This window comes from Pecten maximus, chromosome 14 (genome assembly GCF_902652985.1).
Source record: "Pecten maximus chromosome 14, xPecMax1.1, whole genome shotgun sequence".
In the NCBI taxonomy this organism is placed as follows: Eukaryota; Metazoa; Mollusca; class Bivalvia; order Pectinida; family Pectinidae; genus Pecten; species Pecten maximus.
Genome location: NC_047028.1, coordinates 25926358 through 25953636, shown reverse-complemented (window position 1 = coordinate 25953636; position 27279 = coordinate 25926358). Strand labels below are relative to the sequence as shown.

Genomic DNA, 27279 nt, shown 5'->3' with positions numbered 1-27279 from the left:
TACATTTTATCATATGAAATGAAATATCAGTTCTATATTACCTATAAATAAATTTAGATATCAAACTGAAATAAAGCCTACAAAAGTCATGGATACATGTAGTTTGTGCCAAGATCTTTTCTGGATCTCCCTCTATTTATTTCCCAGTAGAACGCTAAGATGAAACACATTTGAGTTTGTTCAAATGTTTAGTATGAAACTGAATGACCAGTATTGACCACTAATTTTGACTGTCAGAGGAGGAAAATATTTTGTTCCATGAAAGTTTCCAATTAGAGGAGAATTTTTTTTTCCATGAATTTTTTTTTTTCATTAAAGTTTCCAAAGATCCATATGTAAAATAATTTTACTAGGATCAAAATAAGGATAATTCTGACATTGATCCAGTTCACAAAAGTAAATTTACAGTTCAGCAATACAGGCCATCTTGGCTTTTTTTGTGTGTTCAAAGTTGATGTTATTAATTCTGCAAGAGTTTTTCAGAAAGTATTTTTTACAATGATACTTTAAAGGCGTTACATCTTCGATAAACGTAAGGTAATGATTAATTGATAATATATCATAATGCAATAACAGATTGTTGCATTTTTGTATAATAGGTCAATATGGTATACTAAACTTAGTAACAGATTCAGTTTATGCTAAAAAAAAATTATAGAACTGCACCATATGAATTAATGGAGGTCAAGGTCATTCAATTCAACAATCTTGATAGCTCTTCACCCCAGCATGCTTAAGGCCCAATATCAAGTCATTTAAAGCTTTTTATTATATTTGACCTCTAAATCTGTGATCTTGAACGAAAGTAAAAGTCGTGTTTTGAACAAACTTGATGGCCATTCCCCCAAGCATATTACAGGCCCAACATCAGGTCTCTTGGGTTTTTGTTGGTGAAAAGAAAGATCATTTCAAGATTTTAGCATTTTTGACCCCTTTGACCTTGAATGAATGTCATTTTCGTGCACGACGACGGACAAAGTGCGATTATAATAGGTAACTTGATAGTTTGTATATGATGACGTAATAAAATCCTAAAAAGTAAACTTTTTTTTTTATTTTGTTTTTATAGTAATCAATGGTGATAGGTAGATCACACCTAAACAGAACCTAAGGTTCAAAACACTCTTTGATGACAATGTTGATATCAATACTGGAGACGTAGATGATGCCTTAAATAATAACAAGACAAACTAACCATTAACTGTTTTATTACCTGTAGATCACACTCTTTATGAACAGATAATACTGTTCACTGTTAGGGTTGGTACAAGGGGCCATAACTCTACCTGTATACATCTGTATTTCAACCTCATGATCAGATAGAAGTTGATGTTCATCAAGGAACAACGGAACATCGGTTTCTAGCAGAAATATAGTGTTCCGGATTTTCTTTTTTTTTTTTTCTTTTTTCTTTTTCTTAATCTTTTTCTACTGACATTTTTCTTTTTAATTTAAATAAAAAAATTCTACTGACAATATTTTTACTTTGTATTTACTTATCAGAAAACAATTTCAGTTTCCTTTATTTTCTTGAGTAAGCTAAACGGAGAAAGAGTGGGTTTGCACATGTAATTACTTACTTTACATGTTGATCCCATGGTTTCTAGGGATGGTATATCTCTATTTCAAACAGGGTAGGGAAAGACTGCTGACACTCGCTCACAAAAGCGTAATGTCATCATTTTATTTACCGTAACTATGGCGCAATTATGAGGAAGTCGTAAATTTTGATGATGGGTGCGATGGAAAGGTTTTCCATCAACTTGCAGTTGATTGCTTTATAAATATGAGGATTTGAATAAACCCATGTAAGATTCTATCAATGTCAAATGTGAAATCTTTGATGAACAACAGCCAAACTATTTTTGTCAACAAGGAATGAATTACAATTGATTAAAAATAGGAATAGTCAGTTTGCTTCCGCGAGCAGACTTAATTTCCTGCATAAAACAAGAGGGTTATGGCCCTTAAAGGTCATCTGACAATTGAATCATTATATATGGAAAGCAACGTTCCCCTTTAGGGGCCCTACCTTTGGGTCCCATGTATGATGTTTCACACCAAATTTGGTTTCAATCCTTTAAAGTTAAAGTTAAAGAACGAGCTGGGTTTTAAAGCATAGCAAAGTTCCTCTTTTTAGACCCTGCCCCTCTAGCCCCAGTGGTCGGACCAGCCTCATTTATATAAAATATTTTTGTCCTCCCCAAAAAATATTTCACACGCAAATTGGTTGTTATCCACCCAAAAGTATGTAGGAGTAGAGTTTTAAAGCAAATTTCAGAAAAGTTCCCCTTTTTGGTTCCTGTCCCTAGGGGTCAGACCAGCCTCATTTATATAAAAAATGATCGCACTCCCCCAATGATTTCACATACCATATTTGGATGTAATCGACCCAAGTGTTAAGGAGGAATAGGGTTTTAAAGCAAATGAATCACCAAAGTTCCCTATTTGGGGCCTCGCCACTAGGGCCCCAGGGGTCAGACCAGTCTCATTTATATAAAATATGATCGCCCTCCCCCAATGATAAGATTTGGATGTAATCCACCAAAGGGTTAAGAAGGAGTATAGGATTTAAAAGCAAAATTTCAGCATAGTTCCTTTTTGTGGGCCCCGCTTCTCTGTCCCTAGGGGTCGGACCAGTCTCATTAACATAAAATACGATTGCCCTCCCCAAAAATACTTCAAAGAAAATCTGGTAGTAATCCGCCTTGGGGTTAAGAAGGAATAGCGTTTTGAAATTAAAAAAAAATCTTTCGCACGGCGCGCGGCTGATGGTGCACAGTACGGACGGAACACGATGGCTATAGGTCTTCCTGATCCTTTGGGTCAGATGACCTAAAAATATTGTGGCACGGAACGTCAGAAATATTATGACGCCATGTTGCTCTCTGATTGGTTAACTTGTTGTCCAAAAAAAAAAGACTTTTTTTTTATATAATGATTCTCCAAACTTGAGTGTGTGAGAGAGAAATCTCCATCCCGAGGGGTGATCATCTTGTTTACCTAACCCGGGGGGTAGACAGTCAATAATATCACCCCAGGGGCTGCAAATTTATTTCAAGTCCTCAAAGTGTGGAATATTATTTTGTACCGCGATAAAAAAATATATACAATATTCATTAACATGATCAGTTTAAACTTGCATTGATAGGTGTACTAAAAGACCCCATCTATCAAGCAGAGAATAACGAGGAAATTGGTGTAAATAAATTACCACGTAAACAACAGAGAAACCTAATATCAATTTAAAACCTGAAAACCACTCGGGCATTTCCGTCATGTCTTGTTTTTCCGAAGATATTACGGAAAGGCCGGAGTGATTTTCCGATTGAAACTTGCTTTCGAAAAGCAAAGAATGAATAGTGTAGAATGTAGAAAGATTTTTTTTTAATAAAAATATCATTTCTCAAATGCCTATATAATGTGCTATGAAAATGGTTTTCTTTCTTAAAAATAAAATGATTTTCCTAACGAAAATTTAGGTACTTGATCCTGGACGGATATCACATTATTTAACTCCAATTAAAAAAAAAATAAACTAGAAATAATCATAAAATATCTTTGGTGGATTTTGAAAGAGTAAAATGTACCCTATATATGTATACAATCAGATCATTAAACAATTCATTACATAATGCCATTTTATTAATTTATATTTTGTTTTGCCATTTTTAAAGCGTTATAGAAAAAAAAACTATGAATTCATAGTTAAATAAACACATACATATTTTATATCATACAATTTGTCTATCTCTCTAAACAATGTCGATCAATTAACCATCGCTGATCTTCATTTTGATATTGAGACACCATGAATTACTGAGACATTCTCTCACGGTTTGTTGACAATTTAATGTCACATGACGACGAGGCGATACATTTAGACACTAGACTGCAATGTATGGCAAGGTTATAATTTAATTTTGCTTGTAACAAGCATTTTATTTGTCTCAAAAAATTATGTTATCATCTCATAACATAAAAAAAATAAAAGGAACTACTTTCAGTTATACCGGAAGTAGCGGAGTAATCGTTGTTCACGGGATTTTGTATTTATCGATGTGTTTTTAAATATCTGGAGCAAAATAAACATGCTAAACTTAATGAAAATGTTTCTTATCGTTGTTAATTAGATTATAAGGGTTAACTGTAATATTTTTTTTACGTTATTGAGCAATAACACAAAAAACTGGGGTGTACTCTTTTCATAAACCGCTTCGCGGTTTATTCAGAGTACACCACAGTTTTTTGTGTTACTGAGCAATAACGTAAAAAAAATATTACAGTTAACCCTTAAATATAGTGGAAATGCATTCATAAGCAATATGAATGACAACTTGCTTAATCAGTGAGTAAAACGTACCCATAATAGAAATATCTCTTCATAATGTATCAGCATTGAGTTTAAACAATATACATCTTGCCTGTTGAATGTCTAGAAAAATATTCTTCATTTATGGTCGGTAGTATGTAACGTTACATCTTTGATGTCAAAATGACAATAATGTCAAAAATTCAGCCATGGCATTCATTGTGTTTTGAATGCCATCTGGTTTTCGTTGGGTTATCCAGTGGTAATGCATTACAAAGGAAGATATAATAGAAAATACGAATATACGTATACGAAAATACGTATTTAAATACCAGGTATTTGGTTTAAAATACTCTAAACCAAAATGTGCATTATCTGATATCAAAAAGCAGAAAAAAACAACTGTGTATATTCTACAGGACATAATAAGTTAAATCAATATATAAAATATATTATACCGTATAGCGGGAAATTTTAGCGGTCATAAAATTTGGCGATTTGGTCATGAAAACTGGAAGTTAAATTTTGGCGAGTTAAAATTGAGCGATTTCCATTAAATCTAGGGTTTTTTGGCGTTGAGCATATATATTACCTACCGGTATATATAGATGATTATGTTATGCCCATACATTCTATCCATGCTGATGAAGTGTGTTGTCAAATTAGTGTTTATATGTACGAGCAACAGACAAAGAGAATTTAATCAACCGTATGCTATCGACGTGGTCATCTATTTTATGATGTGTATACGTACAGGTATGTTAAACAATGAGTCAACAGGTAAAGTGTTAATATCAGTCCATTGAATGGTAAGGGTAGATGGCTTTGTTTTCACAAAAAAATAATTATGATGCGATATATGTCATACTTGTATTGCAATACATGTATCGTGAGTAGTTGTTCACTAGCTATAGCTATTCATACCTATCGGCATTTTGGCCGACAGGTGCAAGGCAACAACCAACGTTACGCACCAGTCGTTACTCTCGGGAGTTATCAAAGGTAAATGGCGATCGGAACGGAAACTAATGGCAAAATTAAAATTTTCGCGTCTTTTTAATTGGCGGTGTTAAAATTTGACGGGTTAAATTTTGGCGATCTATATACGGACCCGCCAAATCGCCAAATTAAAGCCCCGCTAAAATTTCCCGCTATACGGTATATAAATTAGATGTTACATCCTTTCATCAGCTCAGACATATTACGAGATATTGACTTTGTTATATCACTGAATAAAGAGCTTACTTCCTCCTGAAACATGCGAATGTCTTTTTTGCAGCAAATGTGTAAAAATCTCGAAAAGAAATATAAGTTTAGCGTCATGACATCCCGGTGTCATGGCGTTGAGCAGAAGAATGAACACTTCTCTTCCCATATAATTTCATCACAAAACTAACCAAATCTAACAAGTCATTCATTCATCCATCCATTCATTCATTCATTCATTCATAGTGACGTCACAATATCAGTTTCACCATTCAGTAATTCTATTGCCTCGCGGAAGCCACAGCGTTCAGCAATATCTAGGGGTGTTTCATTGTCATTGTTACGGAATTCCGTGTGAGCACCACCAATTTCGACTAGATACTTCACTGTATCTGCATTCCCAGAATGCACTGCCATGTGAAGAGGCATCGTTTTGTTTGTCATGTTGACAGCATTGACATTAGCCCTTCTGTCAATAAGTAACTTACATATGTCTGTCTGTCCAAACTTAGCTGCCAGATGGAGGCATGTGTCACCGATCATGTTCTTGAGGTCAACGTCATAATCACTAGAGACGAGCATCTCCGCCAAGCGGAAGTTGTTTGATGCCAAAGCTGAATGAAGCGGAGTGTCTAAATGCCAGTCCTGACTGTTAACTGAACTACCATTCTCCATAAGTGCTTTTGCAATACGTAATTGATTTTGTGGGTCCCTGACTCGAACGCACGGCATCCTTTCCATTGCAAATTCCTTAGGAATTGTATCATAGATACCCGGTATTCCTGAAGCAATACGTAACGGTGTTCTCCGGTAGACGTCGGCAGCGTTTACATCTGCGGGAGGGTTGTTCCTCAGCAATATGTCGACTATGTCAACATGTCCTGCGCAAACAGCGATATGTAGAGGGGTACTTCCATCTTCTGTCTTCGCATTTACATCTGCCAGATAGTACAGAAGCTTTTCAACAATATCTTTGAAACCACCACAGACAGCAGCGTGTAATGGGGTAGGGGCAATGGACATCAATCTTCCAAGCACAAATCCAAATACTTTGTACTTCGAATTCGTCCTTTTGTCATGTATTTGGTCATTGAATTTCACGCCGGTTATGGAGTTCAGTAAACTATCCACTATATCTTTAAAACCGAAGAACGAAGCTGCAACAAGACACATGGATTTCTGCGTATTCAAATACTCTGTTGATACGCCATCTGACTTAAATCCATGTAGAATATAGGCGAAGAGTTTGAAACTGCCCGTCCATGCACACCAGTAGAGAATTGAGCGCAAAGAGCTGTCATAATGTATGACAATGTCGGTGCTTAAATTGTTCTTTTCAAGAAAACCTTTAAAGAAATTCACGAAATTGTCATCACGACATGCTTCATGTTGAACAACGCTTTTAATTCTTTTCGCCTTCACTTCCTCATAGAATCTACTTGCCAGAAATTTGAATTGTTCTTTTTCAAGTAGAACCACAAAACTCCCCCCAGAGCGCGCTTGCTTGGTGCGAATACGTACTCGTTCGTGTAGGAAGTTAGGACTACAGTGCTTGACAATAGCACCCGGGATAAACTTCGAGCACATCTCGGTGACAACCTCTAGAAGGCAAGGATGCATAAACCGGTAGGTATCGTTGTAGTTAACCAAATACAGACATGTAAGGTTATCTAGTGCGTCTATCAGACTTGTTGTTGAGATCTCGGATGGAACCTCAGTCAATTGCAAGATGTCTCTTAGTCTAGTTTTCCCTGCTTCATCCAGCTGTGTTATGTCCAATTCCGATTTGTTAATGTGTCCATCATTGAGCATGCACAGCACAAGTGCACAGTACTTCACGACATCTGTCCTACGCAGGGATTCAACTTCCTCCTTGATGTAGCCAACGGGATTTTTGAAGAAGGCAGAACCCTTTTTTCTCAAATGAGTGTTAGATGAAAATATTTTGCAGCAGTAAGGGAACCCATGTGGAATATCGCAACGAACGATTTCCTGAATTTCTTTTTCAGACAAGTCATTCACGTGTTTAAGAAGAATTTTTCTTTTTACCTCAGAGTTTAAAGGAAAATCTGTCAAGTTGATAATTCCTTGTTCGTCAAGAAATGGACAATCCTTGATTAGTTCCTTCGCTTCTTCTAGGATATGTCTCCTACTCGTAACCACTACACATAGTTTACCGGATTGTTCAATGACTACTCTAGCAATGGTGTCAAGCAGAGGCCGCCACATGTCGAGACGATTCTTGGACAAGTTGGATACTCCGAAGATGTCCTCAATAAGTACAAACTGGCGTTTGTTAGGGTTGATATGATCCTTCCAGTCGTCTGGCGTATCAGCCAAGATAACTTCATCAAGTCGGACGTCTGGGTGCTCACTTTTGATGATGTCGAGCAGAAGATGGCGTGCTAATAAAGTCTTGCCTTCCCCTGGCTTACTCGTCAAAGTCAGCATGCTGTATTTGAGGAGATGATCTCTGGCTGCTTCGTAAGCTGGTACCTCAACAAACATCACGTCATCCTTTGTATAACTCTGGCAGCATTTCGATATGACACCTTTAGCAATATAAGATATATTGTATTATAGATAATTTTCATTATATATCGTTTAATAAATCAGTTATATCAATGTCATTTAGTACATGAAAAGCGCTATTACGTCTTTGTAAAAAAATAAAATAAAATAAAATAAAACAAATGATTAATCTAAAACTGAAAACACAGCTTTCTAGGACTCATTGATGTTGCTAGGGGTCAGAAGTAAGATAAGTCGCGTAAATATAATGTACATAAACAAAAGTTAAAATACAAAAGAGGATATTAAATCAGTTTACTTTCATACCGGGCTGACAGCTACATTTAGTATACATGTATATATTCTTAATTATTGTAAATTGTTTTTTTTTTGTTTTGTTTTTTTTTTGTATCGAAAGGCAATCCTGTATTAAAGTTAATTTTTTGTTTGTTTGGGAGAGGGGAGGGGGGATAGGGTTAACATCCTCGCAACAGTCATGGTCATATGAAGAGGGTGCAAAGGAGACTGCTAGAGAAGAAAACAAAGTAAAGAAAGACAAAGTAATGAGGAAAGAAAGGAAATCTCTAAGATCCCAAATGTTACATTGGGGGACAACATATCTATATTGGTCGCTTCAATTTCCCATTAATAGAAGGCACATAAGAAAATTCCAAATCCTTCAGGGGCCCCACAACAAGTCGCCTTTTACCACATGCAGTGAAATATATCTTGAAACATATTCTTGTCTGCTATATGTTCGTACACGGGTTGTTAACTTTTTGTATGAAGTATTCAAAGGTATCTGTTCGATTTGAAAGGTGTGGTGTATTATTAGATATATATATATTACCACTCCTACTTCCCTTACCAAGAGTATTGACCTGTCTCAGTTAATTCGAAATTCAAAGGCTTATTCCCATTATCACGATTTCCATAACAGATGTCGTTTACAGCCGAAAAAAATGAACAATACAAGGTTTCGAGGAGAGATGTTTATGGTCGACATCAAGATGTCGGACGTGTTTGTTGTTTGTAGAAATGCCTTGTGGTTCCGTTGTCAACACCCTAATTCTCATTTTGAGAATGTAACCCCGATTTGACTTAGATTTGTATGGTGTGTGTCGTCGTGACCTAGATTTGTATGGTGGTTGTCGCCGTGACCTAGATTTGTATGGCGGGTGTCGCCGTGACCTAGATTTGTATGGCGGGTGTCGTCGTGACCTAGATTTGTATGGCGGGTGTCGTAGTGACCTAGATTTGTATGGTGGGTGTCGCCGTGACCTAGATTTGTATGGCGGGTGTCGTCGTGACCTAGATTTGTATGGCGGGTGTCGCCGTGACCTTGATTTGTATGGTGGGTGTCGCCGTGATCTTGATTTGTATGGCGGGTGTCGCCGTGACCTAGATTTGTATGGCGGGTGTCGCCGTGACCTAGATTTGTATGGTGGTTGTAGTCGACGAAATAAAAGACTCTTACTCTTCCGTAACACCTGGTCTTAATCTCCTAATTTTTAAGGAGTCTTCTTCAAATCTATATTTTAGTTTATATTTACGCCCATCTTTGATCAATTGTGACTTATAATTGCGATTTTGCTATTTCTCGTTATGATGTCGGAATTCTTTGTTGAATTATTATGATAACGATAAAAACTGTCTGGGCCATAGACATTATTGCAGATCAAATAATGAAAATAATCATATAGCAGTGTATCGGTATAGGTACTTTTGATAATAAAAATCTTGACATATTAATTCAATACCTACTTCAATAACGTAAACATAGAATTCACCAGTAGTTACCTTTCAGACGAATTTCTCTGTCAGCAATATGTATATTGTACGTGTCACCAGTAGTCTCTCTAGATGGTGGCGATATGTGATCCATATCCTCTTGCTGGTCGGTTGGCGGAAGGGTTGCTGACCCTCCTTGGTTGATACAAAGTGCGCTAGTCTCTGAATCACCTGTTTTAAAAGGTAACGTTGAAGTACATACATACTGCATGCTTTTCTGTTAACAGGTATCAAGAAAAACGTGATTATATTAAAGCGAAGAAGCCGTATTTCATAATGTATTTACTGCAAATGTATTATTTTTTGCGTACTCTAATTTAAGCACAAAACTGAATTCAAACAGATTAGCGCAATGATGACTATCGGGTATAAACATTCATTGGTTGTGTACCAAAATCCTTACATAGATATACAAATGTATATACCCTTTTCCTGTATAGCTTCATTTTCCCGACTGATCGCGGAATTTTCAATCTGCTGTGGAGTCTCCTCCACTGGCTCAACATCAGGTGCCCTTTGACCTTCGGTCTCAATGCTTGTGGTATCGCCATCTTGAAATTACAAATGAAAAATATTCTTATCATTGGCACAACCAAAGCTATCTTACCAGTTCTATAAGTTCTACACCACAAAGGACATCGGTATATATAGTATACACATAGAAGATATAAAATATAATAATCTTCTAAGTATTTTGTGGTATAGATGTGTAGTGGTGGATGTTGTAGTTGTAGAGTTGAATAAAGATGAAGTCGTAGAGTTGAGGTTCCTCTGTTTAATGATGCAGGTATGTGTAGGTATTGTCCGTTCGCAGACGGCTAAGAGCGACAATAGTTTCAATGGAAGGCTACTCTTTTATAATAATCATGATGTGCATTGGCCGGACAGATAGATTTCCCCTAACTTAATATGGTTATGGGGTTCGTGACCTGAAGTCTACATGTAAACACCACATTAATTATAACTACACGAAGATAAGTGGATACAACCAGTATTACATGAACATGGTATAGATAACATACAAGTTGTTTAGAGAACCGAGGTCTATCTAATTGCTGACAAATTAGCTAACATGTGTACATGTAGATATGATTATTTACAGGTTCTATAATTATATAAACTTCTACTGAACATATAACAGTACAGATATTGAATGGTTTCCTGTTAAATATAACATATATTTAATGAGTATGACAGAATATCGATATTTTCACGAGTGCGAAGCATTTTTTGGCTGTTATCGGAGAATCTGTGCATGAATAGCTAACATCAAGTGAGTATTTTGTCAAAAACTAGTCTGAATATTTCAGAAATACAGCAAAATAACCAATTTATATTTATTCGCTTCGATTGGAAAAATCGGCAAGTTTCAATGATGTGAATACATTGGTTCGCTCTGATTGGTCAAAAGCGAAAAAAAAATATATTTTCACTGCAAAATCATATATTTTCACTGCTCATCACTTCAGTGAAATGTAAGTTTTATTGGTTTGATAAATTTCTATATTTCACTGGCAAAAATGTAATAAATGCTTTTATTCATCTTACATTTGAGGTATATATCGACTAAATATATCATTTTCCTTTATATTTCTTATTATATCCCCCCTTCCTTTATTGTCTCAAAGGCCAATGCACCCGTACTCGAATGACCTTTGCTATTGAGAGTACGTTAAACCCATTTAAACACACAAACGTGCTGATATATGCATCGGTTATAAATATCACGTAACCATTTAAAAGCCTCTACCAAGGTACCATGGTTCGTCGTCGAGCAAGCTTCTGCCATTCTTATCTCTAAGTGTTTACTTTACTTTAACTTACATCTTAAAGAAGCTACAGTGGACAAGCTTAAGCGATCTTCGTCGTCGCCACGGGATTGACTTTTCACGTCATCATTTTTTGCACCTGAAGTAAAAAAAAAATAATAATAATAAATAAAATAAAAATGCCGTCGTCATGGTCGTTATATCTTAACTAAAATATGCTGGTCGTTTTATATCTTACACGTACACACAGTAACACAGCACTTTATAGCCCAATTATCATAGCTTATCACGATATCGCCACCTAAAAGTCTTGAAAGGGGTGAACACATTCAATGCTAAATCACGAAAATATATCTTATTTGTGATTTTCAGCAAATTACAGTCCCCTACGGATGTAAGTCAAAGGTCAAAATGTAGGTCATATAGACCTACCCATACCTCCTGACAAATGTACACTCATGTCCCAAGTAGAAAGTTCCAGTAACAAGTAGTGTATGAGATAGAACCCGGACACATTTCATATAGGTCAAAGGTCAAAATATATGTCATAGTAACCTTATTTTGACACGCCGCCTGACCAAGTTAAACCCGTGCCCCCAAGAATAAGATAGGTATCATAACCCGGATACAATTTTTATGTGGATCAAATGTCAAATAGTGGTCAGAGTTACCGACTTGCGATACAAGACACGCCACCTCAACAAGTTAAACATATGCCCCAAGTATGAAGTTCTAGTGACAAGTAGTGTATGATATTGAACCCGGACAGGTACAGTGAATATGGAGGGACGGACAGAAGGACGGCCGAATGACAAAGGTTGACTTGTGGGGTGTAGTGCTTTGAATGTGGACTTGTGGGGCGCACCGCGAAAATCGATCCAAAATTCAAAATCTATTTTTATTTCCGTGTATTCCACCGCCAAAAAGCAGATGTGCAGTGAGATGTAATATTGAATTATGAGTAAAAATAAAACTACATTAAAATTCGAAGAAGATATTTTCATGCAATTCTGAATCGGTGAATGTACCACGCAAGAACGTTGAGTGAATACTGACGGACGCACTGAAATCTTGTCGTCCGCCAGTCCATGTCGGGATTGGCTCCCCTAACACCACCGAGAACATGCAAGTGATGTGAGAAACATAAAATGATCACAGGCGCTTGCATAGAAAATATGACTTTTTTTTTTTTTTTTTGATATGACAGTGGTATGTGTAATCTGTTAAGCTGACCTTCAGCTTAACAGATTACACATACCACTGTCATATCAAAAAAAAAAAAATTAAAGTCATATTTTCTATGCAAGCGCCTGTGACCATTTTATAAATAGAAAATAACTATAACGCTATAAATAGAAAATATGACTTTAATTTTTTTTTTTTTTGATATGACAGTGGTATGTGTAATCTGTTAAGCTGACCTTCAGCTTAACAGATTACACATACCACTGTCATATAAAAAAATAAAAAAAAATTAAAGTCATATTTTCTATGCAAGCGCCTGTGAAAATGATATTGACACAATACCTTTTGGATCAATACCTGGTACTGTACTAATGCCTATCCCACATATAATTCGAGTTCATTCTCACCTGTCAGTGTCAACTGGGGAACCAGGAAGAAGCATGTTTAAAGTTATTTGTAGATCTCCGTCAAACAAACAGATTTATATATTATCGTAGATAACAGTTATCTAAACCCAAATCCGGTACCCCTCCACCGATATACCTTTAAAGGCTCATTGATAAATAAATGTTTAACAAGGTAGTTATGGAAAAGGTGTAATTGTGTTTATTGTGACACTATCAAATTAAGTTTCCAAAACTGTAAAATATTCAGTATTGGCTGTTAAACAGGTTTTAAATATACTGACCTTAGTTGGTTGTTATACTATTTAATTCGAACATAGCCGAATCTTACGGATAAAGCAATGTGGACAAAGGTACAGCTCTTAAGCTTTACATATGTGACGTAACATAAAATATAAACAATGCACTGCGTTGCTATGATATCCAAACGTGGTTTAAATGATATAGCTTTGCAGGCAAACATGGCTTATTGCACTTTATGATCAATGTGATGTTTACTAAATTGCTGACATGCTTTATGTAAGAAATTCCTGTATCACGTGTCTGTATCTCAGCCAGACCAGTGGGTGTGTTCACCTTGTGTGTGTATGATATCGTCAGTTGACTGAGGGTGTGTTCCTATGTAACACTTACGGTCAGGTGAAGGAGTAGACTTAACAGTACTTGGTTTATCCCATTTGATAGACTCCCGACTGCTACTGTGGATGTCTGTTGTATCTTCTGGAATGTACACAAGGAAGTCGGTTATATGATTTAACAGAATAACTGGCGAATTTCAGAAAAAGGGAAAAAATATCAAAAAAAAACAAAAAAAAAAAACCAACAAAAAAACAAAAAAAAAACAAACAAAAAAACCAACAAAAAACAAAAAAAAAACGAAAAAAAAAAAAGAAAAGAAAAAAGTCCAAGGTACCTTTAACTTGTTTTTGCGTATTAAAATTTCCAGAATCGAACTTTAAAACTGATCGGTATCAGCATACTGACAGAAAATGAGTATCGATATGGTGGCATACACCTAATAATCAATTGATTTCAAACTATCTGATTAAGTATTTCATCAATGTCTTAAAATATTATCACATGACATTTTAAAGTTTGAACCTGTCAAACAATGACGTGATCAATAGTAAGGGATAAAAATGATGTTATAAAGATGAAAGATTAACGGGCAGGTAATGACATTATAAAGATTAACGGGCAAGTAATGACATTATAAAGATTAACGGGCAAGTAATGACATTATAAAGATTAACGGGCAAGTAATGACATTATAAATATTAACGGGCAAGTAATGACATTATAAAGATTAACGGGCAAGCAATGACGTTATGAAGATTAACGGGCAAGTAATGGCATTATAAAGATTAACGGGCAAATGATGCCGTTATGACAATAGATTAATGGGTAAGTGATAACGTTATGACATTAGATTAATGGGTAAATGATGCCGTTATGACATTAGGTTAATGGACAAATGATGACGTTAGGTCATGAGATTAATGGACAAATGACGACGTTAGGTCATTGGATTAATGGGCGAATGATGACGTTAGGTCATTAGATTAATGGGCAAATGATGACGTCAGGTCATTAGATTAATGGGCAAATGATGACGTTAGGTCATTAGATTAATGGGCAAGTGATGACGTTATGTCATTAGATTAATGGGCGAATGGTGACGTTAGGTCATTAGATTAATGGGCAAATGAGAACGTTAGGTCATTAGATTAATGGGCAAATGATGACGTTAGGTCATTAGATTAATGGGCAAGTGATGACGTCAGGTCATTAGATTAATAGACAAATGATGACGTTAGGTCATTAGATTAATGGGCAAGTGATGACGTTAGGTCATTAGATTAATGGGCAAGTGATGACGTCAGGTTATTAGATTAATGGGTAAATGATGACGTTAGGTCATTAGATTGATGGGCAAGTGATGACGTTATGTCATTAGATTAATGGGCAAATGATGACGTTAGGTCATTAGATTAATTGGTAAATGATGACGTCAGGTGATTAGATTAATGGGCGAATGATGACGTTAGGTCATTAGATTAATGGGCGAATGATGACGTTAGGTCATTAGATTAATGGACAAGTGATGACGTCAGTTCATTAGATTATTGGTCAAATGATGACGGTATGTCATTAGATTAATGGACAAATGATGACGTTAGGTCATTAGATTAATGGGCGAATGATAACGTTTGGTCATTAGATTAATGGGCGAATAATGACGTTAGGTCATTAGATTAATGGTCAAATGATGACGTTATGTCATTAGAATAATGGAGAAATGATGACGTTAGGTCATTAGATTATTGGTCAAATGATGACGTTATGTCATTTGATTAATTGACAAATGATGACGTTAGATCATTAGATTAATGGTCAAATGATGACGTTATGTCATTAGATTATTGGTGAAATGATGACGTCATGTCATTAGATTAATGAGTTAATGATAACGTTAGGTCATTAAATTAATGGACAAATGATAACGTTAGGTCATTAGATTAATGGGCGAATAATGACGTTAGGTCATTAGATTAATGGGTAAATAATGACGTTTGGTCATTAGATTAATGGGCAAATGACTGCGTTAGGTCATTTGATTAATGGTCGAATGATGACGTTCGGTCATTAGATTAATGGGTAAATGACGACGTTAGGTCATTAGATTAATGGATAAATGATAACGTTTGGTCATTAGATTACTGGGCGAATGATGACGTTGGGTCATTAGATTAATGGGTAAATGATGATGTTAGGTCATTAGATTAATTGGCAAATGATGACGTTAGGTCATTAGATTAATGGGCGAATGATGACGTCAGGTGATTAGATTAATGGGTAAATGATGATGTTAGGTCATTAGATTAATTGGCAAATGATGACGTTAGGTCATTAGATTAATGGGCGAATGATGACGTCAGGTGATTAGATTAATTGGGAAATGATGACGTTAGGTCATTAGATTAATGGACAAATGACGACGTTAGGTCATTAGATTAATGGGTAAATGATGATGTCAGGTGATTAGATTAATGGGTAAATGATAACGTTAGGTCATTAGATTAATTGGTAAATGATAACGTTAGGCCATTCGATTAATTGGCAAATGACGACGTTAGGCCATTAGATTAATTGGCAAATGATGACGTTAGGTCATTAGATTAATGGGTAAATGATAACGTTAGGTCATTAGATTAATAGACAAATGATAACGTTAGGTCATTAGATTAATAGACAAATAATGGCGTTAGGTCATTAGATTAATGGGCAAGTGATGACGTTAGGTCATTAGATTAATGGGCAAGTGATGACGTCAGGTCATTAGATTAATGGGTAAATGATGACGTTAGGTCATTAGATTGATGGGCAAGTGATGACGTAATGTCATTAGATTAATGGGCAAATGATGACGTTAGGTCATTAGATTAATGGGCGAATGATGACGTCAGGTCATTAGATTAATGGGCAAATGATGACTTTAGGTCATTAGATTAAATAATGAATAATAATAATAAATGATAACATTATGAAAATTAATGGGCGAAAATTGCTATATAAAGAAATAATTGATATTACTCGACAGGCAAATCAAGGCAAAATTTGTGAATGTCACGTTTTCAAAGTTAGATATGGGGTAGTCATAGCGAAACCACAAAGTATAAAGGTGACATATTACCACAGTGATGCAACCATGTTCCTTAGCGACGGTAACATGAAAATATATGTGTAAATAGTTCATCTTTTGTCATAAAAATGAAATTTTCTTTATTAAAGTAGAATATTTACCATGTTCAACAGGACTACGTGGAGTCGGTGTAGGAACCGTCTGTTGGAAGTTTTCATCTAAAAAAATTGAAAACAAAAACAAAGAAATGGTTAGGGGTAAAATGTGACTTAAAGATGTGTACTATATTATATGATACTACGGCTAAGTAATAGATTATTCAAAGTTGACAGTACATAGGATGAGAGGTGACATGGCAGTGGCGTAGGAAGTCGTCAAAAAGTGGGGGGGCAAAATTTTTTTTAACCTTAAATTTTACGCACTAAACAAATCGTATGCCATCTCCGCAAAATTAGGCAATAATTATCATTTCAACATCCCATGATAATTTAGATAATTTTTGTAGTACAAAATAAGTTATTTACGCAAATCATGAATCACCAGGCACGGCCAGGATTTTTGAAAGGGCGGGTGGTCCAGTAATTTAGTAATAATGCGAGCGCCGTCGGCGCGAGCCGATTTTTTTTCCTTTTTTTTTTTTTTTTTTACGAGGGGTCTAAGGGGCCGCCCAGCGGATCCAGGGCAGCGCCCTGATAGGGGGTTCAAGGGGGTCTAAGCCCTCCGCGAAAAATGAATATAGCACATTTCCAATAATTCGGGATCAGGCGCGGATCCAGGAGTTTTCGAAAGGGGGGGTCCAGTAATTAAGTGATCATGCGAGCGCCGTAGGCGCGAGCCGATTTTTTTCCCCTTTTTGCGAGAGGTCTGGGGGCCGCCCAGCGGGTCCCAGGGTGGCGAGGGCCCCCTGTGGATCTGCAATCGAAAGGGGGGGGGGGGGGGGGGGGCAGTAATTTAGTGATAAAGCGAGCGCCGTAGGCGCGAACCGAATTGTTTTTTGTATTTCCTCGTACCTGTCGGTAATTAGTATCACTCTATTCACGTTAAAACCGCGCATTTTTATTCATGTTGTGTTTCTGTCTTGTTCTCATTATGAACTCAATTAACTTCACAAATTATCATCAACTTATTGAATCTATGTGATGAAGTTAAGCAAAATTTCGTATTAAGATATAAATATTGACTTACCAGGCTATTGCAGACGACCGACACACAGGTCTGAGGATTGATATACTAGTATAAAGGTCGGAATGTTCCGGATGTACAAGATACAGTTTTTATCGTTGCCTTCAAGAAAACATTATCGGTTCGAAAATATACAGATATTTATCGAAATGAATATATAAATTCGTGTTTTTTCCCCTTTTTTAGATTTTGGATGTCAAAAAGTGGGGGGGCAAAAAGATATGTTTGCCCCCCCACTGAAAAAAGTGTGTGTGGGGGGGGGGGGGGGGGGCAATTGCCCCCCTGCCCCCCCCGCTTCCTACGCCACTGCATGGGTTAGTGTCAGTACATACAATTAGAGAAATGACCCGGGTTAGTCACAGTACATAGAATGAGAGGGACCTGGGTTAGTCACAGTACATCGAATGAAAGGTGACCTGGGTTAGTCACAGTGCATAGAATGAGAGGTGACATGAGTAAGTCACATTACATACAATTAGAGGTGACCCGGGTTAGTCACAGTGTGACTTAAAGATTTGTACTATCTTATATGATACTACGGCTAAATCATATATTATTCAAAGTTACTTAAAACAAAAATATATATACTATATATATACTACAAAATCAATACACAAGTCAGACATCCAGACTCGAAGACGACAAGGAAGTGCATTTATTGAAGCTATACCACAAAGAAAAGTATTGTAAAACAAACATACGAAATAATCTTGAATTTGAATAGGGAGCTGTTACAGTCCCCTAAATAAATATCGTCCAAAACTGTCAACGATATACTTATATGTAAGTGAAGGACATGTTTATTCTGCACAATGTCACTTTCTAAATGCATTATAAGCGGAATTCAGGTTACTGTAAATATCGAGGACCAAAGTCCACCACCAGTGTTAACCATACTACCTACAATCTCAAAAAAGATTTTACAAAAGACAAGCAATTCATATTGTTTTACGATAAATTGTGCTAATGATACATCGCATATTTTTTTTCTATCTTTTGTTATTCATTATAGGCGATATTAAGTAGCTTATCAGTATTTATTTCTCTTGAAAATATATATAAGAATGAGTACCTTTCATTACGATATAAGAGAGTAAAATACATAGGGCAAAATGATAAAACAGGCTAAATGTTTAAAAACAAATGGCAAAACTTGACATAAAGATTTCTTCATCTGAAATTGACCGAATTTTCAGGTCATTCTCAGGTCAACATTTTTCAGGACAAATTTACCTCAAGACATTTGCCTGTATATGCCTTGTCTGTGATGCTAGGGGCTTACTGTGTCGAGATTAAAAAATGGAGGAAACTTGATAAAATCTACATTGGGGAGGTCCAAAAGCCGAACAGTTTAATTTTCATGCGGATTGTGTAATAAAAATGCCCAATAGGAAAAACAAATGTAGAATAGGTTACACATTCCCCAGCGAGAATATACACATATAATTCTATAAGTCACGTTCCTGGCCTGTTATCGAGGTACAGAAAACCAGACGCATACATGCTTTATCATTGATCGTCTTAAAACGGCATACTACTAATACGTGTTTATCGGAATAAACAGTAAAGGGGTTTCATCTCGTTTTAAGGTAGGCAGTGGAAGGTCGTTATATAATATCGTTGTAAATCATATAGAGGATTCTTCAACCCAACACGTTAAAATAATGTGCCCGTAAAATGAGAAGTGTAAATTACAAAGAGAGGAAATGTGACATAGGGTAGTCACAACACATAGAATGAGAGGTGACCTGGGTTAGTCACAACACATAGAATGAGAGGTGACCTGGGTTAGTCACAACACATAGAATGAGGGGTGACCTGGGTTAGTCACAACACATAGAATGAGGGGTGACCTGGGTAAGTCACAACACATAGAATGAGATGTGACCCGGGTTAGTCACAACACATAGAATGAGAGGTGACCTGGGTTAGTCACAACACATAGAATGAGGGGTGACCTGGGTTAGTCACAACACAATTTAATTTTCATGCGGATTGTGTAATAAAAATGCCCAATAGGAAAAACAAATGTAGAATAGGTTACACATTCCCCAGCGAGAATATACACATATAATTCTATAAGTCACGTTCCTGGCCTGTTATCGAGGTACAGAAAACCAGACGCATACATGCTTTATCATTGATCGTCTTAAAACGGCATACTACTAATACGTGTTTATCGGAATAAACAGTAAAGGGGTTTCATCTCGTTTTAAGGTAGGCAGTGGAAGGTCGTTATATAATATCGTTGTAAATCATATAGAGGATTCTTCAACCCAACACGTTAAAATAATGTGCCCGTAAAATGAGAAGTGTAAATTACAAAGAGAGGAAATGTGACATAGGGTAGTCACAACACATAGAATGAGAGGTGACCTGGGTTAGTCACAACACATAGAATGAGAGGTGACCTGGGTTAGTCACAACACATAGAATGAGGGGTGACCTGGGTTAGTCACAACACATAGAATGAGGGGTGACCCGGGTTAGTCACAACACATAGAATGAGAGGTGACCCGGGTTAGTCACAACACATAGAATGAGGGGTGACCTGGGTTAGTCACAACACATAGAATGAGGGGTGACCTGGGTTAGTCACAACACATAGAATGAGAGGTGACCTGGGTTAGTCACAACACATAGAATGAGGGGTGACCCGGGTTAGTCACAACACATAGAATGAGAGGTGACCTGGGTTAGTCACAACACATAGAATGAGGGGTGACCTGGGTTAGTCACAACACATAGAATGAGGGGTGACCTGGGTTAGTCACAACACATAGAATGAGGGGTGACCTGGGTAAGTCACAACACATAGAATGAGAGGTGACCTGGGTTAGTTACAGTACATAGAATGAGATGTGACCCGGGTTTGTCACAGTACATAGGATGAGAGGTGACCTGGGTTAGTTACAGTGCATAGGATGACAGGTGAACCGGGTTAGTCACAGTATATAGGATGAGAGGTGACCCTGGTTAGTCACAGTATATAGAATGAGAAGTGACCTGGGTTAGTCCCAGTACATAGAATGAGCGGTGACCCGGGTTAGTTACAGTACATAGAATGAGAGGTGACCCGGGTTAGTTACAGTGCATAGGATGAGAGGTGACCCGGGTTAGTCACAGTACATAGAATGAGATGTGACCTGGGTTAGTCACAGTACATAGAATGAGAGGTGACCTGGGTTAGTTACAGTGCACAGGATGAGAGGTGACCTGGGTTAGTCACAGTACATAGAATGAGATGTGACCTGGGTTAGTCACAGTACATATAATGAGAGGTGACCTGGGTTAGTCACATCACATAGAATGAGAGGTGACTTGGGTTCGTCATAGTACAAAGAAAGGGAATATGACCTAGGGTATTTACAGCTAACAGAACTGAAATGTGAACTAGGACAACCACAGTACAAATACAAGAAAGGTGACTTGGGATAGTCAGAGTGTATAGAAGAGTGTAGTCAGTACATAGAACGAAATGTGCAGTGAGGTAGTCACAGTACATAAAGGGCAGGGGTAGCCAAAGTACATAGAGCTGAAAAGTGACCTGGGATAGTCACAGAATATAGACAAGAGAGGTGACCTGGGATAGTTACAGTCTATAGACAAGAGAGATGACCTGGGATAGTCACAGTTTATAGACAAGAGAGGTGGCCTGGGATAGTCACAGTGTATAGACAAGAGAGGTGACCTGGGATAGTCACAGTGTATAGACAAGAGAGGTGACCTGGGATAGTCACAGTATATAGACAAGAGAGCTGACCTGGGATAGTCACAGTGTATAGACAAGAGAGGTGACCTGGGACAGTCACAGTGTATAGACAAGAGAGTTGACCTGGGATAGTCACAGTGTATAGACAAGAGAGGTGACCTGGGATAGTCACAGTCTATAGACAAGAGAGGTGACCTGGGATAGTCACAGTGTATAGACAAGAGAGGTGGCCTAGTCACTCTAGATAGAGGGGAAAAGTGACCTGGGACAGTCACAGTGTATAGACAAGAGAGATGACCTGGGATAGTCACAGTGTATAGACAAGACATGTGACCTGGGATAGTCACAGTGTATAGACAAGAGAGTTGACCTGGGATAGTCACAGTGTATAGACAAGAGAGTTGACCTGGGATAGTCACAGTGTATAGACAAGAGAGTTGACCTGGGATAGTCACAGTCTATAGACAAGAGAGGTGACATGAGATAGTTACAGTATATAGACAAGAGAGGTGACCTGGGATAGTCACAGTGTATAGACAAGAGAGTTGACCTGGGATAGTCACAGTGTATAGACAAGAGAGTTGACCTGGGATAGTCACAGTCTATAGACAAGAGAGGTGACATGAGATAGTTACAGTCTATAGACAAGAGAGGTGACCTGGGATAGTCACAGTCTATAGACAAGAGAGGTGACCTGGGATAGTCACAGTCTATAGACAAGAGAGTTGACCTGGGATAGTCACAGTCTATAGACAAGAGAGGTGACCTGGGATAGTCACAGTCTATAGACAAGAGAGGTGACCTGGGATAGTCACAGTCTATAGACAAGAGAGGTAACCTGGGATAGTTACAGTCTATAGACAAGAGAGGTGACCTGGGATAGTCACAGTGTATAGACAAGAGAGGTGACCTGGGATAGTCACAGTCTATAGACAAGAGAGGTGACCTGGGATAGTCACAGTGTATAGACAAGAGAGGTGGCCTTGTCACTCTAGATAGAGGAGAAAAGTGACCTGGGATAGTTACAGTATATAGACAAGAGAGGTGACCTGGGATAGTTACAGTCTATAGACAAGAGAGGTGACCTGGGATAGTCACATTGTATAGACAAGAGAGGTGACCTGGGATAGTCACAGTCTATAGACAAGAGAGGTGACCTGGGATAGTCACAGTGTATAGACAAGAGAGGTGGCCTAGTCACTCTAGATAGAGGGGAAAAGTGACCTGGGATAGTCACAATGTATAGACAAGAGAAGTGATCTAGTCACTCGAGATAGAGGGGAAAGGCCACCCGAGATCAGCGCACAGAAGGTAGAAGTGATCCGAGCTAGCCACAGCACATAAGAGTTTATCATGTTGCCAAGGTGAAGATGCGTACATACTGTGACTACCGCAGGTAAACTATACGCTATCTGCAGTTGTGCGTCAACCCCACAGTGAATCAGTGCAATCCACTTATCGTATCCTGATATCAAGTTCAAGCATTATTTGCCATATAATGTGAGGTCATAGGTCATTCATATACAGGTAACACACCTTCAGTAATCACAAGGCATGTCTTTGGGCGAGAGCGACAACAATGTTACTGGCTGTTTTCGAACACGAGAACATTGTTATTGGATGTTCTTGAACACGAAAACAATGTTATTGGCTGTTCTCGAACACGGGAACAATATTAATGGCTGTTCTTGAACACGAGAGCAATGTTATTGGCTGTTCTTGAACACGAGAACAATGTTATAGGCTGTTCTCGACTCGGGAACAATATTAATGGCTGTTCTTGACCACGAGAACAATATTAATGACTGTTCTTGAACACGAGAACAATGTTATTAGCTGTTCTCGAACACGAGAACAATGTTATTGGCTGTTCTCGAACACGAGAACAATATTAATTGCTGTTCTTGACCACGAGAACAATATAATTGACTGTTCTTGAACACGAGAACAATGTTATTGGCTGTTCTCGAACACGAGAACAATGTTATCGGCTGTTCTCGAACACGAGAACAATATTATTAGCTGTTCTCGAACACGAGAACAATGTTATTAGCTGTTCTCGAACACGAGAACAATGTTATTGGCTGTTCTCGAACACGAGAACAGTATGTTATTGGCTGTTCTCGAACACGTGAACAATGTTATTGGCTGTTCTCGAACACGAGAACAATGTCATTGGCTGTTCTCGAACACGAGAACAATGGTCTTATTGCCCTAACATCAGGAACAAAGTACAGAACATATTCTAGGAACAGGAATCACACACCACCTCCACAGCAAGAACAGGGAGAACAAATATGGCGGCGCTTTGTCAATGTAATCTGCCAAATGTCTGTATGTCATACATATTGTGTTTATTCATTATGGTCGATTTGAAACTGCTATATCTGGTCCGATATAACGATAAGAATTAAAAAGTAATTTTATTTGCGTATATTTCCCCTTCTCTTTTGCTTAGTGGGTAGCAAAGAGGCTTTATTGATCCCGGCATACTTGCCTGCCATATGTACCTGGCTTATAAGAGGACGATAAAAACCCTGAAAACATTGAACGCACAAGTAGTAACTTATGGCGTATCAATAAGTTTAAAATGAGTATTATGAGATAACACTCTATTGTTACGTTTGTGTTTCTCACGTTCCTGGTAATAGGGCGAAAATTGAGAGTAACTGTTTCCGAATTAACATACAGGAAAGTGTCTACCAAAAACACCCCGGATGATGGCGCGTCTAGAGTTGGTTCAAGTTTTTTTTATACCTGTTTAAATTCAATACCAAAACTTTCCCATTTCGAACGCTAGAGAAGTGTCAGCAGAAAAGCCGCAAGTTCTTTTTTTAATGAATTTTATTAAAAATACCATTTGTCTATTTTATCGATAGGTCTATGAATTACTTCTGGCTGACATTCGACAAACATTTGGAATAATACAACACGCCGTGCCACCACTATGAAAATTGCGGTGTATCGGAATCATCCTTTCAGTTTGTTCTTCTGTTCTCCTGAAACAATTGTTCATAAATTACATGGCCAATTTCATCATTAATGATTACTGTACAGTATATGAACAGTATCCTATGTAAATAAACATTTCCCGAATTGTTGCTATTGATGGTTACCAAGACAGAATTATTCTAACTAGTAAAACCAGACAGAAGTCTGTCTCCATGGCGAAAAGAACAGTAACACCCAATTACAAAATACAAGCCTGTGATTGGATGGAAGATTAAGGGGAAGCGCATGGGTGGTCATAATTTTAAGTTCTAGTTTTGTCATTATTTAAAATTATTATCTTTCTATAAACGAATCTATTCATGAACGGTATCACATATCGACACGAATGTATATGCTTTTATGTAAAGTTGACTAAGCCATCACTTATAAAGCGAAAACAGGATGGAATATCACAGACTAAAACCCTCATTTCCTTTAAAATACAATGCACAGTAATTTTGCGAATTATACTGTTCGTGATCTAATTATACTACAATGCACCATAATTTTCTCATTCCATTGAATCAATTTTCGTAAAATGCACAATAACTGCATCAGCAATAAATTTTGTATTGTTTAACATCCTGTCAACTGTTATGGTTCCAATTGAAACATTTTTTCTTAATAAAACACTAACTACATAAACAATAGGTATTGTATTGTTTAACGTCCTGTCAACAGTTATGTTTATTTAATGACGTGTAAACAATAAAGTAAAATATGGCTGTACTTCTTTCTATTGATCTTGCCAAAAACTCAACGTGTAAAGGAATAAAAAGAATTAAAGTAAAAAATGTTGGGTAATATGGGAAGAGGAATTGGAAATGACAATTTCAGAGAGCCCCAGGAAATAATTAGGACTAAATTTGCGTGTGATAACGATAATAATAACTTCAGGTCAAAGTCGCTATTGAGTAGATAATAACCTGCCACCAACTTCCTGCATGTAGTAATTCACCTGTTTGTACTGAAGGACGTTTGGAGGTATTTTTGGGAGTGGCAGGAAATATATTATATAAAACGTACACTCCATTTCAAGTATCTATTTCAAGTTTGATTATCTTTGTTAAATATCTACAAATAGGATGATACTACAGATTTTACAACCACACACTGATATCGGATAAGTTGAACCGAACATTCAAATAGGTGTATATATTTAAAACTGCCTTACAGTCATTAATAAATTACAAGTAGAATTCATGATAACGCCAGCCATTGGGGCCTTACGCATGTGGGTTAATGTTGCGTCCAATTTCGTTGCTCATTAGTGTATTCATGTAAAATATACATTGTTGTACATTGTTGCAACTTGTACATTCCGATGACGTCACATTGTTTACAGATCCCGCGTTGTGTCTGCACTGCCTGACACGAAAGCTTCATTCTGTATTTTTTAGTGTTTTTGTTAGTTTTCTTTTATTTCAATTGATCAGGTATGGTAAAACAACCTCAATCAATATGAGGTGTGAATGTATTTATAAGAAAAAACGGCATGTTGTGCAAAAGACTTCAACTTTCACTTTGTCAGTGCATTCGTGATCGCAACTTAGATCGGCTGTCATGGCAACGACGAGGACGGTAGTTTTACCACAGTGTCGAATTTACAAACTTGTTTGTACAACCGAAAACTTCTAACTATACCTTATGTCTTTGGAAATCCTCTGTAAATAATTAATTGAATTAATTACGATCCATTGCATTCGTCTATCAACTTTTATTCGCTTCTATATGCCGATTTCGTTACTTAAAACACTGAAGAGTTCCAATATTGAAGCGTGAACATTAACACTTGCTCTATGAATCGTCCTAGAGCACCCGACTACCCAAAATTAATACTTATGAAACAGACAAGAGCGTGAAGGTAATTGTACGAGAACAACGAAAAGTGCTGTACATTCTAACCAAAATGACAAACATCGTCAAAATTATCAAAAAAGTAGTCAATTAATCGACACTTCGTCAATTAATACCAGTTTATAACGCCGTTATGTAACTGTACGTGAATAAATAGAAGAATGTACAGCACTTTGCCCCTCGGTTTCTTAGTACGATAAACAAGTCTATCACGTTTGTTTGTATGGCAAAATACGTTAGTTGGGTGCTCTGGCCATATTTACCGACCAAGTGTTAATGTAGTCCTTCGTGTCGGTCACGTGACCACGCGACAACACGAGAACCGACGAAAACATCCCGATAAGGACGTTGGACACCTAACATTAAAATCCGGTCATGGAAACAAACAGAACTGACGGGGAAATTATTAAATAATGCATTTATTAAAAAAACATATTATATATGCAACATTAACCCACATGCGTAAAGCCCATCAGCTTGGGTTACTTACAAGCATCCTCAAGGGAATTTAAAGCATTGACAATATCGACCGTTTGGAGGAAGAGTCCTGCGACTCATAGTGGCATAGACCCTAAATAAAGTCTTTTATTAGTAGAAGTATTATTCTAAAAGTAATAAGCAAATTGAAATATGAACGAAATAATATTCAAGCCACTCTGAGTATCGGCCGAATTATGCCTATGAAACTACACCGACGTGTACGTCCTTTCACACTA

At 37.2% G+C, this 27279-nt stretch overlaps 1 protein-coding gene across 2 annotated transcripts in view; it reads right to left on the bottom strand.

Annotated features, from left to right (window-relative positions):
* Window positions 1-4226: 4226 nt before the first annotated feature.
* Window positions 4227-27279, bottom strand: part of LOC117343023 — a 73376-nt gene continuing 50323 nt past the window's right edge. The window contains exons 4-9 of one of the 2 annotated variants that reach the window (XM_033905348.1): window positions 16983-17039; window positions 13812-13898; window positions 11645-11728; window positions 10246-10371; window positions 9830-9991; window positions 4227-8070 (exon numbers count right to left, since the gene is read on the bottom strand). In XM_033905348.1, coding sequence (XP_033761239.1) covers window positions 5759-8070; window positions 9830-9991; window positions 10246-10371; window positions 11645-11728; window positions 13812-13898; window positions 16983-17039 — 2828 coding nt within the window. In that variant the 3' untranslated portion in view covers window positions 4227-5758. The remainder of the gene's footprint in view (window positions 8071-9829; window positions 9992-10245; window positions 10372-11644; window positions 11729-13811; window positions 13899-16982; window positions 17040-27279) is intronic. The other variant, XM_033905347.1, reaches the window with a different exon arrangement.